This window comes from Dermacentor silvarum, chromosome 9, assembly GCF_013339745.2.
Source record: "Dermacentor silvarum isolate Dsil-2018 chromosome 9, BIME_Dsil_1.4, whole genome shotgun sequence".
NCBI lineage: Eukaryota > Metazoa > Arthropoda > Arachnida > Ixodida > Ixodidae > Dermacentor > Dermacentor silvarum.
Window position 1 is genome coordinate 80,256,827 of NC_051162.1, and position 17,056 is coordinate 80,273,882.

The 17,056-nt window shown below is 43.7% G+C and overlaps 1 protein-coding gene across 1 annotated transcript; it reads right to left on the bottom strand.

The window, feature by feature from the left end:
- Positions 1-323: 323 nt before the first annotated feature.
- LOC125940396 (glutamate receptor-like) lies at positions 324-16,325 on the bottom strand. Its single transcript, XM_049656500.1, has 8 exons — positions 16,225-16,325; positions 14,450-14,540; positions 13,329-13,490; positions 11,738-11,873; positions 10,223-10,320; positions 9,604-9,729; positions 2,793-3,079; positions 324-1,083 (listed from the first exon to the last, which is right to left on the bottom strand). The coding sequence occupies exons 1-8, from the start codon at positions 16,308-16,310 to the stop codon at positions 834-836; spliced, it is 1,236 nt and encodes a 411-aa protein (XP_049512457.1). The 5' UTR covers positions 16,311-16,325; the 3' UTR covers positions 324-833.
- Between the last annotated feature and the right edge of the window lie 731 nt (positions 16,326-17,056).

Here is a 17,056-nt window from a genome sequence, read left to right on the forward strand (position 1 = left end):
CGGCAGAGGCCGACAATATCCTGCGAGCGCTGTTCGCCGTTGCTGCGCAATCTGGAATTCTCCACATGGTGTAACCATGCGGGGAAGCATTCGTCGGTGGCTGGCCTTGTCCTCATCTCCCAATTCCCCAACTCCATTACCCCTAATAGGCCGATGAACCTACCTTCTCTAAATAAAGCATTACCATACCATCGTTCTAGGTTAAGTGCATATTACATTGTATAATCCTCAGCTTGAATAAGAAAGGAAGTAACAAAAAGTGGGTTACCTGCACAAGAAGATGTGATATACAGGAGTCGTGCCTATGGATCGTTCAGCACCAAGTTACGCCTATGTGAACACCTTCAAAATGACGCCCGGCTTTACGCACAACACAGTAACATGGTAAGATTTAGCCCATGTTTGAGACGAGTAGGTTCCTTTGTTATGGCGCTTTACGCGCCAAGCCCACGACATGATCATAAGGCACGCCGTAGTGGGGACTCCAGAATAATTTAGACCACCGGAGGTTCGTTAACGTGCACGAAGCACTTTTTTTTACATTTCGCTGGCATAGAAATGCTACCATCGAGGTCGGAATTTACTGCTGCGTCCCCGGGCTCAGAAAAGCAATGCGAAGGCTACTATGCGATCACGACGGGTAGGAGTAGGTTCTACAATTCCTTGCTCTCATTGCTGAATTAGGTTCGCAGGCTCATAGAGGTGCACCGATGTGATATTTGCGCAATCTGCACTAACTAACCGATCAGCTTGCTGACAAGGCAAGAATACAACCACGTCTAGTAAATGTCGTTAACAGTCACGTTGTCTGTCATCACTGCACATTCCTAGCATCATTTTTTTTTCAGCGCGGAACCCTTGTGGAAGGCCAATTCGAAGAGGAGTACTGTAGTGGCAAATGCCAGCAAGCAGAGCAGAATTAGGAAGGCTGCCTCGACGTCCTCAAGATGCAGCACTTCGTACTGTACGGCCGCCGCTTCCCTTCCGCTTCCTCCGTGCTGGTCGAGGAAGCAGGTTGCCGGCTTCCGGAATATCTCGTGGTGATGCATGAACGGCACGGCTCCTTCCACCAGCCATCGGATCCTGTGAACATCGATACGTGTCTTAGTTTAAGGTTTACTGTTTTCAACGTTTTGCTTGGCAATTAGCCGATGATTTAAGAAGTCGGCGTGCAGCACCATCTGTAAATAGATTCTTTGCATCAAAAGATGTAAAGAAGCTTAGACAGTGAAAAGTAATTTCAAATATTTTATACGTTTGGAAACGTTATGTTCCCGCATCTTTTTCTAGTCAAGCTCATTATTTAGGGGTGTGCTTTATTCCGAGCTTCCAGTACAGAGAAATTGTCCTTGACAGTGCCGGTAGCTTTCACTTAGTCTGCGTCACGCCACGCGAAAACTCCACCATCTATACCTCAATTTATCCGACTGCACGCGCGGTTGCCTAAGGAAATGTGGCACGCGCTATGATGGCTATCTATGGGTACTCGGGCACACGATACCAGTGCGCCTGCTGGCGAAGGCATGTAGTGCATTCTAGGAATACTACGTAATTATTGACAACGGTGCAATCCATTATCTAATATACCCTTGTAAAGCAGCTGATTGCCTGTTCTAGTTGAAATCAATTGTTGCCCTAATTGTATTCGAAATTATCTTCGGAATGTTTTCTGTGTACTGAAGGAAAGGTAATGTGTCTATAATTATCGAATACGTTAACATGTCCCTTCTTTTTCAACTATATTACATTTTTATTTGTTATGTTTCTTCTACAAATAAAACCGCGAGTCACGGCGTATGAAGCTTCTGGAGCAGAATATATCTTTCATAGTGTATCAGATTCACTCCTATTTCATCTTTTCTTGCCGCATTGCCGCTGCGGCTATCTTGAAAAGCTTTTCTCACATTATCCTTCGTTGTATGTGGAACTATTGTTCCTTTGTCACTATGTATATTCTAGGTTCCGTGGCTTTTCTGTGTACTGTGCACATCAGTATAGAATTCATCTGTAAAACTTAGTAGATGTAACCTACTCGTAAATAGGTGACACCATCGCCCTACTTTTATTTAATTTGCTTCGCGCTTATTTCTAGTTTTCTTGTTTTATAACTTTGAATGTCCTCAATTCGCCTCTAGTCATCTTTTCCATTTGAAAGTTCAGCCATTTCGTTCGGACGTTTGTCGATTATCTATTTCATGGTCTATCAGTCTGTTGATCATGTTCTCTGTAACTTCTGAGAGCTTCAGAGACTTTGATGATGGCCTCTAAAATACTTAAATTATCCCCATTTATTTAATGGGAACTATTCATTACATCATTGCTAACACTATCCTCTATTGCTAAAGCCTTACATATGTTCTCGGGCACTAATCCGAATTTTTCGCCTAATAGGCGTTCAATTTCCTGTGTAGTGGCAGCCAGCGTCAAAGACAAACATCACCAGGGCTAAATTACAAGTGGATGCACATAAATACCGATAAGAATAGGTGAAACAAAACCTGGTATTTTAGGTAATTAGGTATCTGGTAAAAGAAGTGAAGATGTAGTTCCATCTTACGTACTAAAATATAAAAAAAAAACTGTTCGCTTGCCTTCTGCACCAATTTGCTCCATATGATTGTAAAAGAAAGGAATGGCAAACTGGAATAGCTCTGCTAATGCTTCTAATTCGTATGCCTCTCGATATTACCCCCAAAAACATATTTCCATCATCTGTTGTTTGCTGCACTGGTGGGTTTGTTGTGCATATATGAGAGCGTCTAAACGGTAATCTTTTTTTATCCGGGACACACCTGCGATTCATTGCCGCGACCAGTCGGGGATCCAGACGCCTGTTCATGTACCACACGAAGTCGGCCGTCTCGATGCGCTGTCGGGACACGTGGAAGTAAGCCGGTTGCAGGGTGTCGCAGTGGGGCGCCACGAAAACGCGGTTTCCCGTGGCGTCCATGATGAGCACCGTCTCGCCGGCGACCACCTGACGCAGCGTGCGGAGCGAGTACACCTCGGTTTGCGACAGCTCGCCGCGCATGCGTACGATGCGTCCATGCAGAGCTCGATAAGACTCCAGGCCGGATAGCTGCATCAGCGAGATCACATATATGGGGTACTTAAGATATGCTGAAGACTAAAGTAAAATTCAAAAGCCTGGCAAGAAACAATAGCCCGGTATTCTTTGTGAGACTAGACGTTGTGCAGCAGTAGAGTGTGGTCCACAGGTAAATGAGACGCGTATGCAGTGAACACGTTCCAATGTTTCTCTACGTCAAGTGCAAATTTGTCCGACTTTGCATTCGATTAGTCGTATTTACTGATGCTAGCTTTCTACATTCTACGCACCTGCATTTTACACACCTATGCAGTGCGTAACATTAAGAGCTATATAAGTCATCGATTCGGAGAGAAAGAAGACTCGCATGCGTACACTAAAGCTGAAGGGATTAGGTAAAAGAAAAACGCTTAGTTTCAATAAAAATAGGTTCGAGTACAAATAGCACGTTGCTGAAGTGATATCCTTCGGCTTATGGTTGCAGTTGAAAAGCACATAGTCTGTGAATTCTATCAATACTAACCCATGTGGATGAAACTTCCGCGACAGCCAGGTGGTCGGAGGAAAAGCTAAGTACAACGGAAGAGGCGATGCAAGAAAAAACATCTGTAGCCCCTCCCCTGTCGAGGAAATGGGGGTAAGCGAAGCTTGTCATGTGCTTCTTTGGTGTTCCTCTGAACGAATTGCACTGACGAGCACCACGTTGTGCTCGAACCACGTTGTGCTCGAACCACAACCGGTCACATGTACTGCAGCTGGCTCCGAAGTTCCGGTTAAGAAACTCGCGTTTAAACATGGCCGTCACCGCGGGGAAGTTGGCGCTAGCGTTACCGAGGCGTGCACCACCGTTGTCGGCTTCCTGGGGGGCTAGACGACGCTGGCGTTTGGCCTCAACATCGCGCTCCCTCAACTCGGGGTCCGCGGCTCTTCGCTGACGTTTCACCTGGGCTTATCGCTAGAATCGGCACTTCGACAACGAGCCCTTTCCCGAGCGCGTTCATTCTAGGTGGATTAAATTTCTGCAAAATTGAATCTGTCCATTACGTAGGACAATGAATGGCGCATACCCCCTTAAGCAATGGCTTATACCCACGTGAAGGCGGTCTCACCATAGGGGCGTACCAAGTATTTCTCGTGTGTGTGTGTGGGGGGGGGGGGGGGGGGGAGGGGCAAACCGCGTAACAATCTGATCTCTCTCTCTCTCTCTCTCTATATATATATATATATATATATATTGTGATGCCCGAGACCAGTTCGCCGTGCACCTAATTATGCTCTCCACACAAAGATGCGAAGTACAGCTGCACGTAATCATGGTTTCACCGGTAGTGGGTTCACCATTACAATAAGTGAGCAAGCCTGGCCATGCGTCTGTCAGTATTTTTTATATATAACAGGCATATGCTTGTTTATCAATCACACACGGCGAACACTGGGGCCGGAAAAATTATCTGAATTAACATTCATTTCTTCCAACTATATAAAATATCAAGGTGACGCAGGGGCAAAAGGCAATGAGTGTGTCACAGAGGTCCCAGATCCCGCCCAGTAGCAGCAGTGCAGCGCACATAAAAAAACGAACATTTGCTAATAAACAATTTTAATAACTAAACAGAGAATTGTACTGTTTAACTCTACAATACAAATATATCACTAGCTTAAGTAGTAGTATTGTCGAGGTTATACTCAACGAAGTGCAATCAACAAAACTTACTTGCAATATTCCCTAAGAAAAAAGACAACAAATGTGGGCGACCTTGGAAAATTACAGCCCGACTTTCAGCAATGCTCTGTCTTTTGAACAGTTGCAATGAAACTTTTCGTTTCTTGTAATTATATCGCATGCGTTATATCGTTGCCCGTATACGGCTGTTCAGTTTGAAACCTTGCCCGCATGTAATGCTTTGGAGCACAGCTTGTTGGGAATTTTTAAAAGCCAGTAATTCATCAACACGCATGTTACTTCGCCATAGCATTTGCCCTGGTGTCCTCCCTCCCTCTCTCCCCGACGCTCCCCCCCCCCACTCAATTTCTGCTAGATTTGATATCAGTTGAGTTCACAGTTTTGCCAGGCCAACGACATAAATATTCTTTGTTCGCAAAACACATTCATAAAGTTCCGGATCACTTGCATGCGTAATTTACTGCAAATGTCATAATTATAGTCCCCTGTCTTTGAAGTTTACCAACATATTGCCCATAACGCGTCCTTTATGTTCGCCAAATAGAAACAAAATGGCTTGTTTAGTTCACCGAGAACATTGCTGAAACCAAGTCGGAACGTGTTATGACGCCTGAAGATAGGGAAAGAAAAACGACGGCTCAGTAATTGTATGCAACACTTCTAATTTGACCAGGAACGCCAAAATTTTGGCCCACATTGCAGTTACCCCATCCCTCCTCCATTTTCCACAAAATATAAACCTGTTGTAGCCTACAGATATGTCGGGACACTTGGAGGCGTAGCTGATAGATGCCATATCACAATCAAACCGCATTTAACGTTGCACAGAGAGTTTCCATAGCGTACCACCAATTTTCACTAAGTTTGGTCTTCGTGGATTTCATAGTTCTGCCAGGGCAGCGGACTCAATCCTTCCCTGCTCTTTAGACACGCTCGTAACACTCGTAGAGTGCTTGTATACGTATTTATCACGAAATCCCCAAATGCCCATCTACTTTGAACTTCACCTACACGCCACCATTAACCTGTCCTTTCAGTCACTAAACATAACGAAGCCGCCTTATTTAGTTCATTTAGGACACCAGGCAAACATAATGTATCACGCATGAAAAAGTAAAAAGAAGAAAGATGGGGGCTCAATAATTATTCGTAACACTTCTAAACAAGCCAGAATTTTTAAACTACGCGACACATCGCACTTAAATACTACTAATTCCTTCAAAGTATGAAATATCTGAAACGCAGAGTTATCTTGGTACATTTTGAAACCTATCTAATAGTAGCAGCGTGATACTTTCGAACATTTCCTTACAATTTTTTTTCAAAGCTGCATTTGATAAACACGAATTTACCATCGCACATAAACTTTGCATATTCTTCCCCCTGTATATTGTTACGAAAGTGTTGGTGTTGCCGCGACAATATGTTCCCAAAAGTTGACTTCAGTTGTAGTTGTAAATATGCCAATGCAGACGTCTAAGTTTTACACTGCTCGCTAAGCAGACAAATAACGCTATGGACCCCGTGTATACGTAGTCTATTAGAAAATACGCGTTCAACCGACCCATTTGGAACATTGCCTACACAATACACATACCATGCCTCTAATGTTCCCCAGATATAAACAAGATGCCTTGTTTAGCTCACCGAGAACACCGAGAAACAAACTACGAATCTCGTATGATGCGCGGAAACACATGGAAAAACGACAGGTTAATATATTATTCGCAACAATTGCATTTCAAGCAGGAAACTGAAAGTTTCTCAACGCATTACACTTCTGTATATTTTCACAGAATTTCAACCGTATCCCCTGCTGTTGTTTTAGAAGCCTTGGAAACGTTCCCATTAGCGGCAGTATGACACCCTGGAACGCTTGAATGATTAACTTTCTACAAAGGATGTAATAAACCTACACAGAATTAACATTTATCGCTCGTCACTCAGAACACTGCTTCGTACTTAGAATAAATAAGTACACCGTGCCCAGCCTAATTTACCGAGGATAGTGGAAGAAAAAAAAAACTAAATGCCGTTTATAACTTATAAAAATTGGGTGAAATCGACTGTTCAGTAACTGTTTTCAGGGAATGTAAGCAACCTACACAGAACGAATTTTCAGTACAGGTCAGCAAAAGTGGCCCTCATTTCTTCAAAATATTAAATATCTGCTGTTTTTCCTCCTGCCGGGAAACACGTAATAGTGTAGCTTTCATTTAGAAACAGCCTGAAAATGAAATCGACAAAGTCGGAAGTGACATATGCCCTAATAAAAAATTCAAGTTACATGTATTGAAATGGCTCTGCAAGCTCGACCGAGATCATTTGCACGAAAATATCTGCGATAAGTCGTGATTACAGAGCTAAATTCGACAGTTACACCTGTAAGAGGTTTCATTAGGTTTATGATGGTGATAAGATACTCAGACTGCAAAGCTATGTAGAATATTTCTGGACAGAGATTAAGCAGTTCCTTCATTTTATAATCCAACGATTTCATGCTGAAAGCACACCAGTGGTTGGGCGCGGCTGATTGTAATATTTTATCCGGACCACCCCCTCGCCCACAGGTAAATATAGCAAGCTGATTGAGTTTTCAAATGCGGATATAGTGGTCCCAAAAACTGGGTATCATGTAAGTAGCGCGAGCTGACATTTGTTAGGGCGGACCTGCCCAGCGCCAAATCATCTCCACAACGCGAGCGTGTATGACAAATCCCCCGCGTCGTCCGCTACAGCGCATTCCCGAAAATGTACAAATGACAATTCTCGCTACCCAAGCATGATATACGCCGTAAAGAAAAACATTACTTACGTGGCCACTCTATTAAGGGGAAAAATTTTGCTTCAGCTGTAGTTTTGTTGCACATTCCAGCATGCAGCCGAAAGTGCCCGCCTTCCGAAGTGGGGGGGGGGATGACATACTTTGCCCCCCCCCCCAATTTTGACAGGGGAGAGGCAAGCGCCCCCTTTGCCCCCCCCCCGGTAGATACGCCTATGCCTCACCATTACGACGACAGAAGTGAAATTCTACGCTGGAATGATTAGTGCCAGCGCAGACAGCTGTGGAAGCAAACGACAACTTCGAACGCGGGAGCAATGGCATGAGCGCGTGCCAAGCACGAGCCACCTGTGCAGCTCTGAGAGCAGCTGTTCTTCAAAGATACTACTGGGCTACCGGAATCCAGAATCGCGAGAGGGGATAACCGCCATCCCCAAAGAAATTGCCAACAGGTTAAGAATACCCCCCATCCCAAGAAACATGCACCCAATATACAACGACGAACGCAGGAGAAGCAGAGTCCAAAGACTCCAAAGCTCCCTCCTCCAAAAACAAGGAGTAGTGTACACCGATGCGACAGAGTACCCAGAAGGGCACTACGCTGCAGTGGTAGTGAGCGACAAAGGCGAGCTAATCTCGAGCTGTAGCGTGAGACACTCTTCACCAGAGGAGGCAGAGATGGCGGCGATTGCCCTGGCAATCACAAACCCATCAACCAGAATAATCATCACCGATTCTAAAACTGCAATCAAAGCCTATGACACCGGAAAGTGTCCAAAGAGGCCGCCAAAATTCTGCAAGCAGGCTAGGATAACGTACCCAATGACCTAATTAGAATAATATGGGCGCCCGCTCATAGTGGACTCACAGGGAACGAGATCGCCAACGAGGTCGCCCGAGGACTTACACACCGGGCCCCTGCGCAGGCATACTACTCCCTGTCCAAAAAGCGACTTAACCACATACAGAGAAATTCTACAACACTATAGAATGGGCAGGAGAACTTTTCCTCCCCTACATAGATCTCTCACAAAGAAGGAAGAAGTAATCTGGCGAAAACTGCAGACGGGTACCTTCCCAAACCCGTATATCCTACACAAATGGCATCCTGAGGTGCACTCTTCGAAATGCAAAAACTGTGAAGGCATAGCGACCCTAAATCACATGCTCTGGGCTTGCGCAGCGCTAAACGGTCTACATGGGAACAAAGAGTCATGGGAATCCTCCCTTCATAGCCAGGAAGAACATGCCCAAAAACAAGCCATCTGTCAAGCCCAGGCCGCTGCCGGAAGCCAACTGATTCCGGCCGACGTCTAGGGGGGAGGTAGACGGTGAAAGGGGGAGCTGAGTCTCACCCCGATCACCCATACTCTCTGACGGGTGCAAATAAAGTGCTTTCTCTCTCTCTCTCGCCGGCGCAGGCTAGCTTATATAAAGTTCACTTGAGAAAACAGCAGGGGAACTACAACACAAAGTAAAGATCATCGAAGCTTCAACAGGACGTCTGAAGAAGACATGACGAAATTACTTTTTTTACAACTAAAAATCAAGATATCTAATATTTAAGATAAGCGACGGCTTGTTCTGAGTAAGGTTTAGATGTAGAAGTGGGGAAAGCAGGAGAAATTATTGAAAAGGCCAAATAAACTGAAATTCTGGTCAGCCCCACTTAAGTAAGGCTGCAAATGAGACCCGAGAAAAACATTATTATATTATAACTGACATGCGGAACTTTTAGGGCAAAACTTCGATCGACTGCGAAGGACAACAAAAAAAGATTTTGCCAGATTATTAAAAATACACATGAAATAAAATTCATTTTTTGATAACTGATTCTGTCTTCATCATGGTAGGAAAGAAAACATCTATCTATCTATCTATCTATCTATCTATCTATCTATCTATCTATCTATCTATCTATCTATCTATCTATCTGCATATGCTGCGTGTTTTCTGGAGGGAGATCAGCGTAACACATACATAACAGCCATCCCTGTGAGTATTCTGAAATGTGCCTACAAATTTCCAGATTTTGTCGGGCGGCATCAAAGGTGTAGGAAAGATTGCGCTCAAATGCATCGGACATACTTGAAGCATGTTCATGAGTGGGGTGGCTTTGAGCGTCACTGGACGTATGGGTGGTCGCCGCGCCAGCATTTCCGTGAGAGTGTCAATGCGGGGAGCTGGAGAGCGGATGAGCAGCGCTGCTTTGACCTGCGTCCAATACAGAGCATTGTTATGTAGAATACGTATATTTCCATGCTGATTCACTCACTAAACTTCAACTTTTTATTTGTCATCTTTAAACCCTGGGGCTGCGTCGCAAAGCAATGCTAATCAGCGTCTCATGGGAATTGCTGGTAACTGGGAAATGTTCGTGGGCGTTGTTCCTCAAAAGGTGAAAGCACAGCAACTACCCCAGCTGATAGTCTTGATGCTTGAAGAAGGCCTGCGCCTCATTACGGCAGAGTGCAGGTGATATAATTTTGTAACAATTAAGGCTAGTTCATTTTACGGAATGCATAGATTGTTCAACGAGTAGGGGTCATGTAAACAGTATGACCTTTTCCCGCATATGTGCAGAAAATTACTGCAAAGGCTGAACTGATCGCGCACCCATGTGCTGTTTCCTTGCCGACCTTTCGTTCTTTAACTAATTATGTGTTAAAGATTACAGGTTGCTGGGATCACTACATTCGTCTCTCACCTGACCCGTCAGGTACTGGCCAATGACGAATGTGCCAATCATCCACGATGCTAAAAGGATCTGAGAAGCCGTCGACTGCAGGCGTCTTGTGCTTGTAGCTGTTGGCCGATTTATGCATAAAAATGAATAAAACATCGGGATAAGTTGCCAGACACTAATGGTGGATCAAGAACTGAGGAAATTTCCCGAGGACACACATGATAAATTTCATACATTTGTCTTTGCCGTAGTCATTCTTTGTTTATAATCATAGGTATGGCGCTTCTCTAAAATGCACTATTCTTGAGATAAGCAATCAAGAAAGTGCTCTATGTTTATTTGTCGTTATTTTCGTCGTGTTCAGTTCAAAAAAAATTTAAATTATGGGGTTTTACGTGCCAAAACCAGTTCTGATTATGAGGCACGCCGTAGTGGGGGACTCCGGAAATTTGGACCACCTGGGGTTCTTTAACGTGCACCTAAATCTAAGTACACGGGTGTTTTCGCATTTCGCCCCCATCGAAATGCGGCCGCCGTGGCCGGGATTCGATCCCGCGACCTCGTGCTCAGCAGCCCAACACCATAGCCACTGAGCAACCACGGCGGGTCTGTTCAGTTCAATTTGCAGAGCTATATTCTGTGTGCTAACCAGCAGTGAGAACCTGTGCGCGCGACAAGCCTGGGTTCTTTAACACCTGCGCAGCTCTAGGGATCCTAGCCCAACGTGGGAACAGTTCGCTCATCATCGCTTCTGTCTAACCATGCGTCCGACTGAGATAGACGCCATGCTATTCGGCGCATGTTCAGTGTGCAGAACGTTCTTTTCAACAATGCTTACTCAGCTTTTTTTTACAATGGTTGAGGTTTGAGAGCGCTGGCTGCAATGACTGTTGTTTCGACCAAAACATTTCGCATTTTCCATATGAAGGCCCTTCTTTTGAAGATCAAGGACTTGCTCCGTGCGCAATCGTTAGCAAGTTAGGTGTAATGCATTTCTCGAAGAGCGATATCTTTCTACGATGCTCTCAGACATCACTGTGTCCAGAAAGTTACAACACTGCCGTGGTTCTTGATAATCTACCAGTGTAGGTAAGCGTCGCTGCCGTAGTGCAGAACATTCGGCCCATATGCGTATCTCATGCACCCTACTCGGTCCTGACTTGTACTTTTTACATTTCACCCAACTTTGTATCTCATGCATTGTTACGGTCAGTCAGCACTCCCACAAACTGCACCTGCAATGAGGGGTTTAGGAGCGAATTAACGGCAACGTGGTTTCGAATATAGAGACACTCTTTTATGAACTGGAGCGACTGTTGTCCCATGATGTTCGGTGAGTCGATATCCGAAATAGCTATTGGTAGTTTTTCTGTATTCCTTAATGCTCCTCTTGTACCGTTTACTTTTCACACGGATCGTGTTTTTTTTTTTCGCGCCCTTCTGAAGGCAGCCGCCATGTGAGCCTTCACTCTTTTCCGTTCGTTATTATGAATCCTATTAGTAGTCCTTACGGTGCTCACATAGGAGATCACTTACATTTTAGTAAAAGTAACGCCACGTAGACCCAGAACACCGACTGCACAGTGGTCGCCCAGTGGCCCCTTGCTGTACGCAGGGACCAGGCAGACAGAAGCACAAGAGCCAGCATTGAAGAGAACAGTAACGCCATCATCTGAGTGAAAAGTACAATAGCAAATAATAAAAGAACATCAGGCAAGACTAAACTATGACGGCCATCTAAGTATGCAAATAGCCGGAACACATCAAGTGTAAGTCGTGTATAGCAGCCGCGCACCGCTCGCGCGCTTCCCTCGGGATGCGCCACCTTGCGGTGTGCCGATGAAGTTCGGGTGTGGCCTCCAAGAAGCGTGGCGTGCTGCTACGCGTGAACACTGACCCTCAACTGTGTTCTACAGCCAAAAAAGAAACAATTAAAATATATATTTCCACAATCTACCACTGCAAGGAAATTTACCATGCACAAGTTGAAGATTATAGTCAGTGGCTTGCGAATTCTAGTATACGTACGCTAAAACGCATAAAAAATATTGTGCATGTTTCCAGTTCGAACGAGCGGTATTTTTAAGTGTAACGCCGAAAAAAAGAATTTTACAATACAAACACTTTACTCTGGGGTTTAAGATGCGAGAACTACGATGTGATTATGATGAACGCCGAAGTGGGGAACTGATGATTAACTTTGAGAATCTGAGGTTTTTAACGTATATACCTTAATTAGGTAAACGAGCATTTTCGCATTTCGCCCGCCATCGAAATCCGGCCGCTGCGCCCAAGATCAAACACGCGACCTCGAGCTTAGCAGCACAATGGCAAAACTATTAAGATACCACGGTGGGTATCCTATACTAGAAGTCAAGACAGCATAAACGCGCCAGTAGACGAAGGAACACTGGTAATATTTATTAGTGTTTACCAATTTTGTCAGTTTTAGTTAACTAACGACTGCACTAGGAGCACGCTGTAAGCGATATTTTAGTGTACCAGCGATTTTCACTGACATGTATCAAAATTGCTCGTAAGCATACGAGTCTTTGCAACAGTACCGATATACAAGATGAATTCATTTTAAACGTTTCATTCTCAGAACCATTTATTCCAGCTTTCTGGAGATATAATAAAGGACCTGTGACTCAAGAATCTTCACTATACAGTTATGACGGTTTGCTCTAGCGTGGATTCATGATACTGCTGACATGTGCTATGTCCCGCTTTCTTTGGGACTTGTAAGCTCGTTCTGAATTGACATTATGGCACGCAATTCAACAATTCAACCACCCCTCTATTTATCAGCGACGCTTTCCTATTAAGTATAGTCGCTGGTGATTTATTGTGTTTTCATTGAGGTATAGTAAGATATGATCACCGAAAAAAAGAAAAATAACAGAAAATTTAATAACGCAATGAAGTGGCTCCCAAGCACACATAAAAGCTTTGAGCGAGGTCACATGTTTGCGCATGAGTACGCACGCATCTTATTCACGAGTGCACGCATCTTATTTGAGCCTAATTATAGCTAAAGACATTAGGAGTGCCTGTTCATTTGAAGTGTGGTTGCCAAATGCAGCACTGTTGACCACTTCCTAATACACTAGAGTTGAAGGGTCACCTTTGGCTCGAAGGAATCCGTGGAGGAGAAGGCGCCAGGCAAAAAGGGTCTCTTTAATCCACTCAGCATTGGTACGTCCTCGTATATGTGTGCCTCGGCCGCGTAGAGATAGCGTAGATAGTCCACCTTTAGGGAGAATGGCCCCACAGCTACGTCCGCTTCCTGCAAAAAGCGATGATTATAATTGTAATAATAATAATAATAATAATAATAATAATAATAATAATAATAATAATTATTATTATTATTATTATTATTATTATTATTATTATTATTATTATTATTTATTTATCGTGCCCAGGAACAACCGTGATGTCTAGGTGCTGGCGCACGTATACATCAGCTTTTGATGGTTGTGTATTTGGTGATATTTTGTTTTATAAGTTATGATGATTTTTATGATGATTACTATAAACCTTGCCATATCATCATGCCACCCGTGAACCACGAAACCTTATGGCCACATCAGCAGGCACACAAATTGTAAATATCGCTGTGAACCACAATGCCGAATGATACCGCTACAGAATACATCTTGTTGAAATCACTGCACACCTATTAAAACCGCATAGCAACGCCCACTATCCTTAGTACCCAAGCTGCAACTTCGTTGCAACGGCTATCCATGAGGTCGCCGCTCTTGATTGGGAGGTGTCCTGAAATCACTGCACACCACGTTGCAAACTACGTTGCAAACCCCACTATCCCTAGTGCCCAAGCTGCAACGGCTATCTATGAGGTGGCCACTCTTGATTGCGAGGTGTCTCGCACTCTCTTGATTGGGAGGTGTCTTGCGCATGGAGTGGTATCACTTCAATAAATTAAAGATACATACCCTTTCTGTCACATTCGCACATCATTTTGGAGGATTGCCCAAGAATGAGCACGTACAAGTGCCCCGTGCTATGCCGTAATTGTCTGTTTGGGTACATAACCAGCGACTCAGATTGTCTGCTCAAGAAAATAGCAGCCAGCACATACCTAGTTGCCCAAGCTAGTAAACAACTTGGGTCACTGGATATATGAAAGAATGTGCACGCAAATCACAATAAGAGTGAAGCCAACGAAGGCTAATTGCCTTAAAAAGATTCGCTTTCAAACAACAACCAAAAGGCACATACGTTCCTTTGCAGCATTCCAAGAGGGCCGGTGAAATTTCCATCGTCGAGAAGGTTGCCCCAGTACTCATCCACGCTGTCCAAGAGGTCGTAGCTGCATTTTATTTAAGTTGAGCGTTAACAAACCGCAGAGCCCCAATATCGGAAATTCAAGCGCTATTTGCAGCTGTACGAATATGCCCCTTCACACCGATTGGTTACTGTGGCTCCCTGAAGCGTACCGAGCAGTGTGTTTCAAATTATTACGCAGCTGCTCATTGCAAAATATCAACATACTTGTCTTTCTCGTCACCTTAAAAATTTAGCCTCACCTCCAGCACAATTTAGTCAGTGCCGACTTTTGGTGGCTCTCGTACAAGAGGAGACAAGAAGTACGCTAGTCCAGATCGAATGGAGTTCTCAATACGTGAGGACTAATTTTTGGTATGTAATAGTCGTCTTGGCTACTATACCAACAAATGCAATATTCGCTTAAAATGACAAACTCGACGTGATAGTCACATGTATAACTTGCTCCGGCTGATTTTCCGGATGTTACCTTAAATATTACTCATTCTCGTCGTCGTCCCAAAAATTGGCAATATTTGGCGTAAACTGACCATCAATCTTCTTTATTGAACAATAAGACCGATCTTTCACTCATTAGAAAATACCTTATTTGGCAACACAAGATTTTGTTGACGGTGGTTTTTGTCATCAGCAATGCACTGAACGCCTCTGGGGTTGTGAGAAATAACGTTGGTACAATATGAGGTTTTATTTTGCAGTTTTGTACGAATGTCTTACTGAAACAAAACCTGTGGTAGAACACATGCGTCGATGACTGTCAATATCAATGCGAGAGTAGTTGAATGAATACCGCCAGAAGACCATTAGTCACCACCATGGGCATCACCATCAATATTCACGTCACTAATGTCATCACCACAATTACTATAATAGGCATCAAAAAGGCGTCATCTAGTGATGTTCTTGTGATGTCGTTGCTCTGACAAAACGAATAACTTTCATCAGACATCACTGTGGTGTTAATGGTAACGTAAGCTTGACATAGAGGCCAGAAACTCGGAGTCAGCAAAGAAGTAGCCAACAACAAAGAAATGCATCCGTAGTTTAATACGCATTCGGGGGCACCGATTTATAGCCACATGGAGCAGTCAAAGATTACATTTGGGTGGTTTAAGGTATGTTCGGTGTAAGCACATCACGAACCACTACAGTTTATATACGTACCAGGTACATTTACAATGTAAATTTATATAGAAATCATCGCAGAGAAAAAATATCCAGATTTTCGATGCAGCTTCAACATCCGGTAGCCATTTTTTCAAGTGACTTTCGTAGCTTTGTCGCCATTGAGATACCATCCTGACAAAATCGGTCTTATTGTAGTTATAAAGACACATTATTATCATCTATTGAGAGCGGCGCGTCATATTTCTCTAGCATCTACAGAAAACAATCTTTCGACAGACAAGTTTTAATGAGAGCTCCTTCGTCGGACTCACAAAATTATATGAATACGGGACTCCATTTGGCTACAAAAAAGTGTCTCAGGCTTACGTCAGGCTTACAGGAAAAATATTTCGCTTTGTCCAAATCATCTTCGTTCTTATGGTAGGACAAAATACCACGCTAGAGAAATTTGCCGTGACATGAAATGTATGACCAAGTATAGAGAACATATTTTAATATTTAGATAAAAGTTTCAATTTCCTGTCGCGACTGCGTACAAACAACCAAAATATTTAAATGTCATAACGGGCATACACACTTACCTTATGTTGAGAGAGGCTGTGATATTTCCAAAGAGAGAACCTGTCACACCATAGACTTGTCGCTTACCGTTTTGCATGATACCCATGGTATATGGAAAGTAGTCGAACTGGAAGAATGGTAGCACATAAAGGAACGAAACGAAGTGTTCAATAAGAGCCTGGTTTATTGCTTAAAGACACACTAACAACAGAATGCAATTACCCGTGTGCGCATTGTACAAAAGAACATGGCCTATCAGGCGTCAACTTGCCTTGATGGCCCGCTCCACTTTAGCTCCGCTCGAAGATGCAGCTAATGATAAAATTTAAAACTATGTTACTTTGCTACTCAAAATAATTTTCGCATTCTCGTGAGCAAAGGCTTTCACCTTTCTTACTTACAGGGAGTCATGACAAGGCGATGATTTCCCTACACATTGCGACATTCAAGTTCGCCAAAGACTGAAACCAGTTTAGTTGAAAGTAGCAAGGATATTAGAAAAAAGGTATTCGATGATGATGATGATTGGGTTTTCATGGATTAAGGAAAATTGGGTTGTCTCACCTTCTCATTTAGCACTATTGCAAATAAAATTCTACACTTCTCTAAGGAAACAGTCTTTGAGGTCTGGCTGCAAATAGCATTGTTTAAGCTGTGTTAAATTCTTACCATTACCATTGTTGATAATGGCTGCCACATGCGAATGCGCGGAGTTTACCGGGCTCGCAATATCTGCCGCTACCGTCCGGCAAATTCACCTGGGCGCCTTCTACTGATTACTGTAATTCCAAAGAGAGAGACAAAACACGGGATAAGCCTCCCAGTCATTTCGGCGATGTCTACAGTCATTTG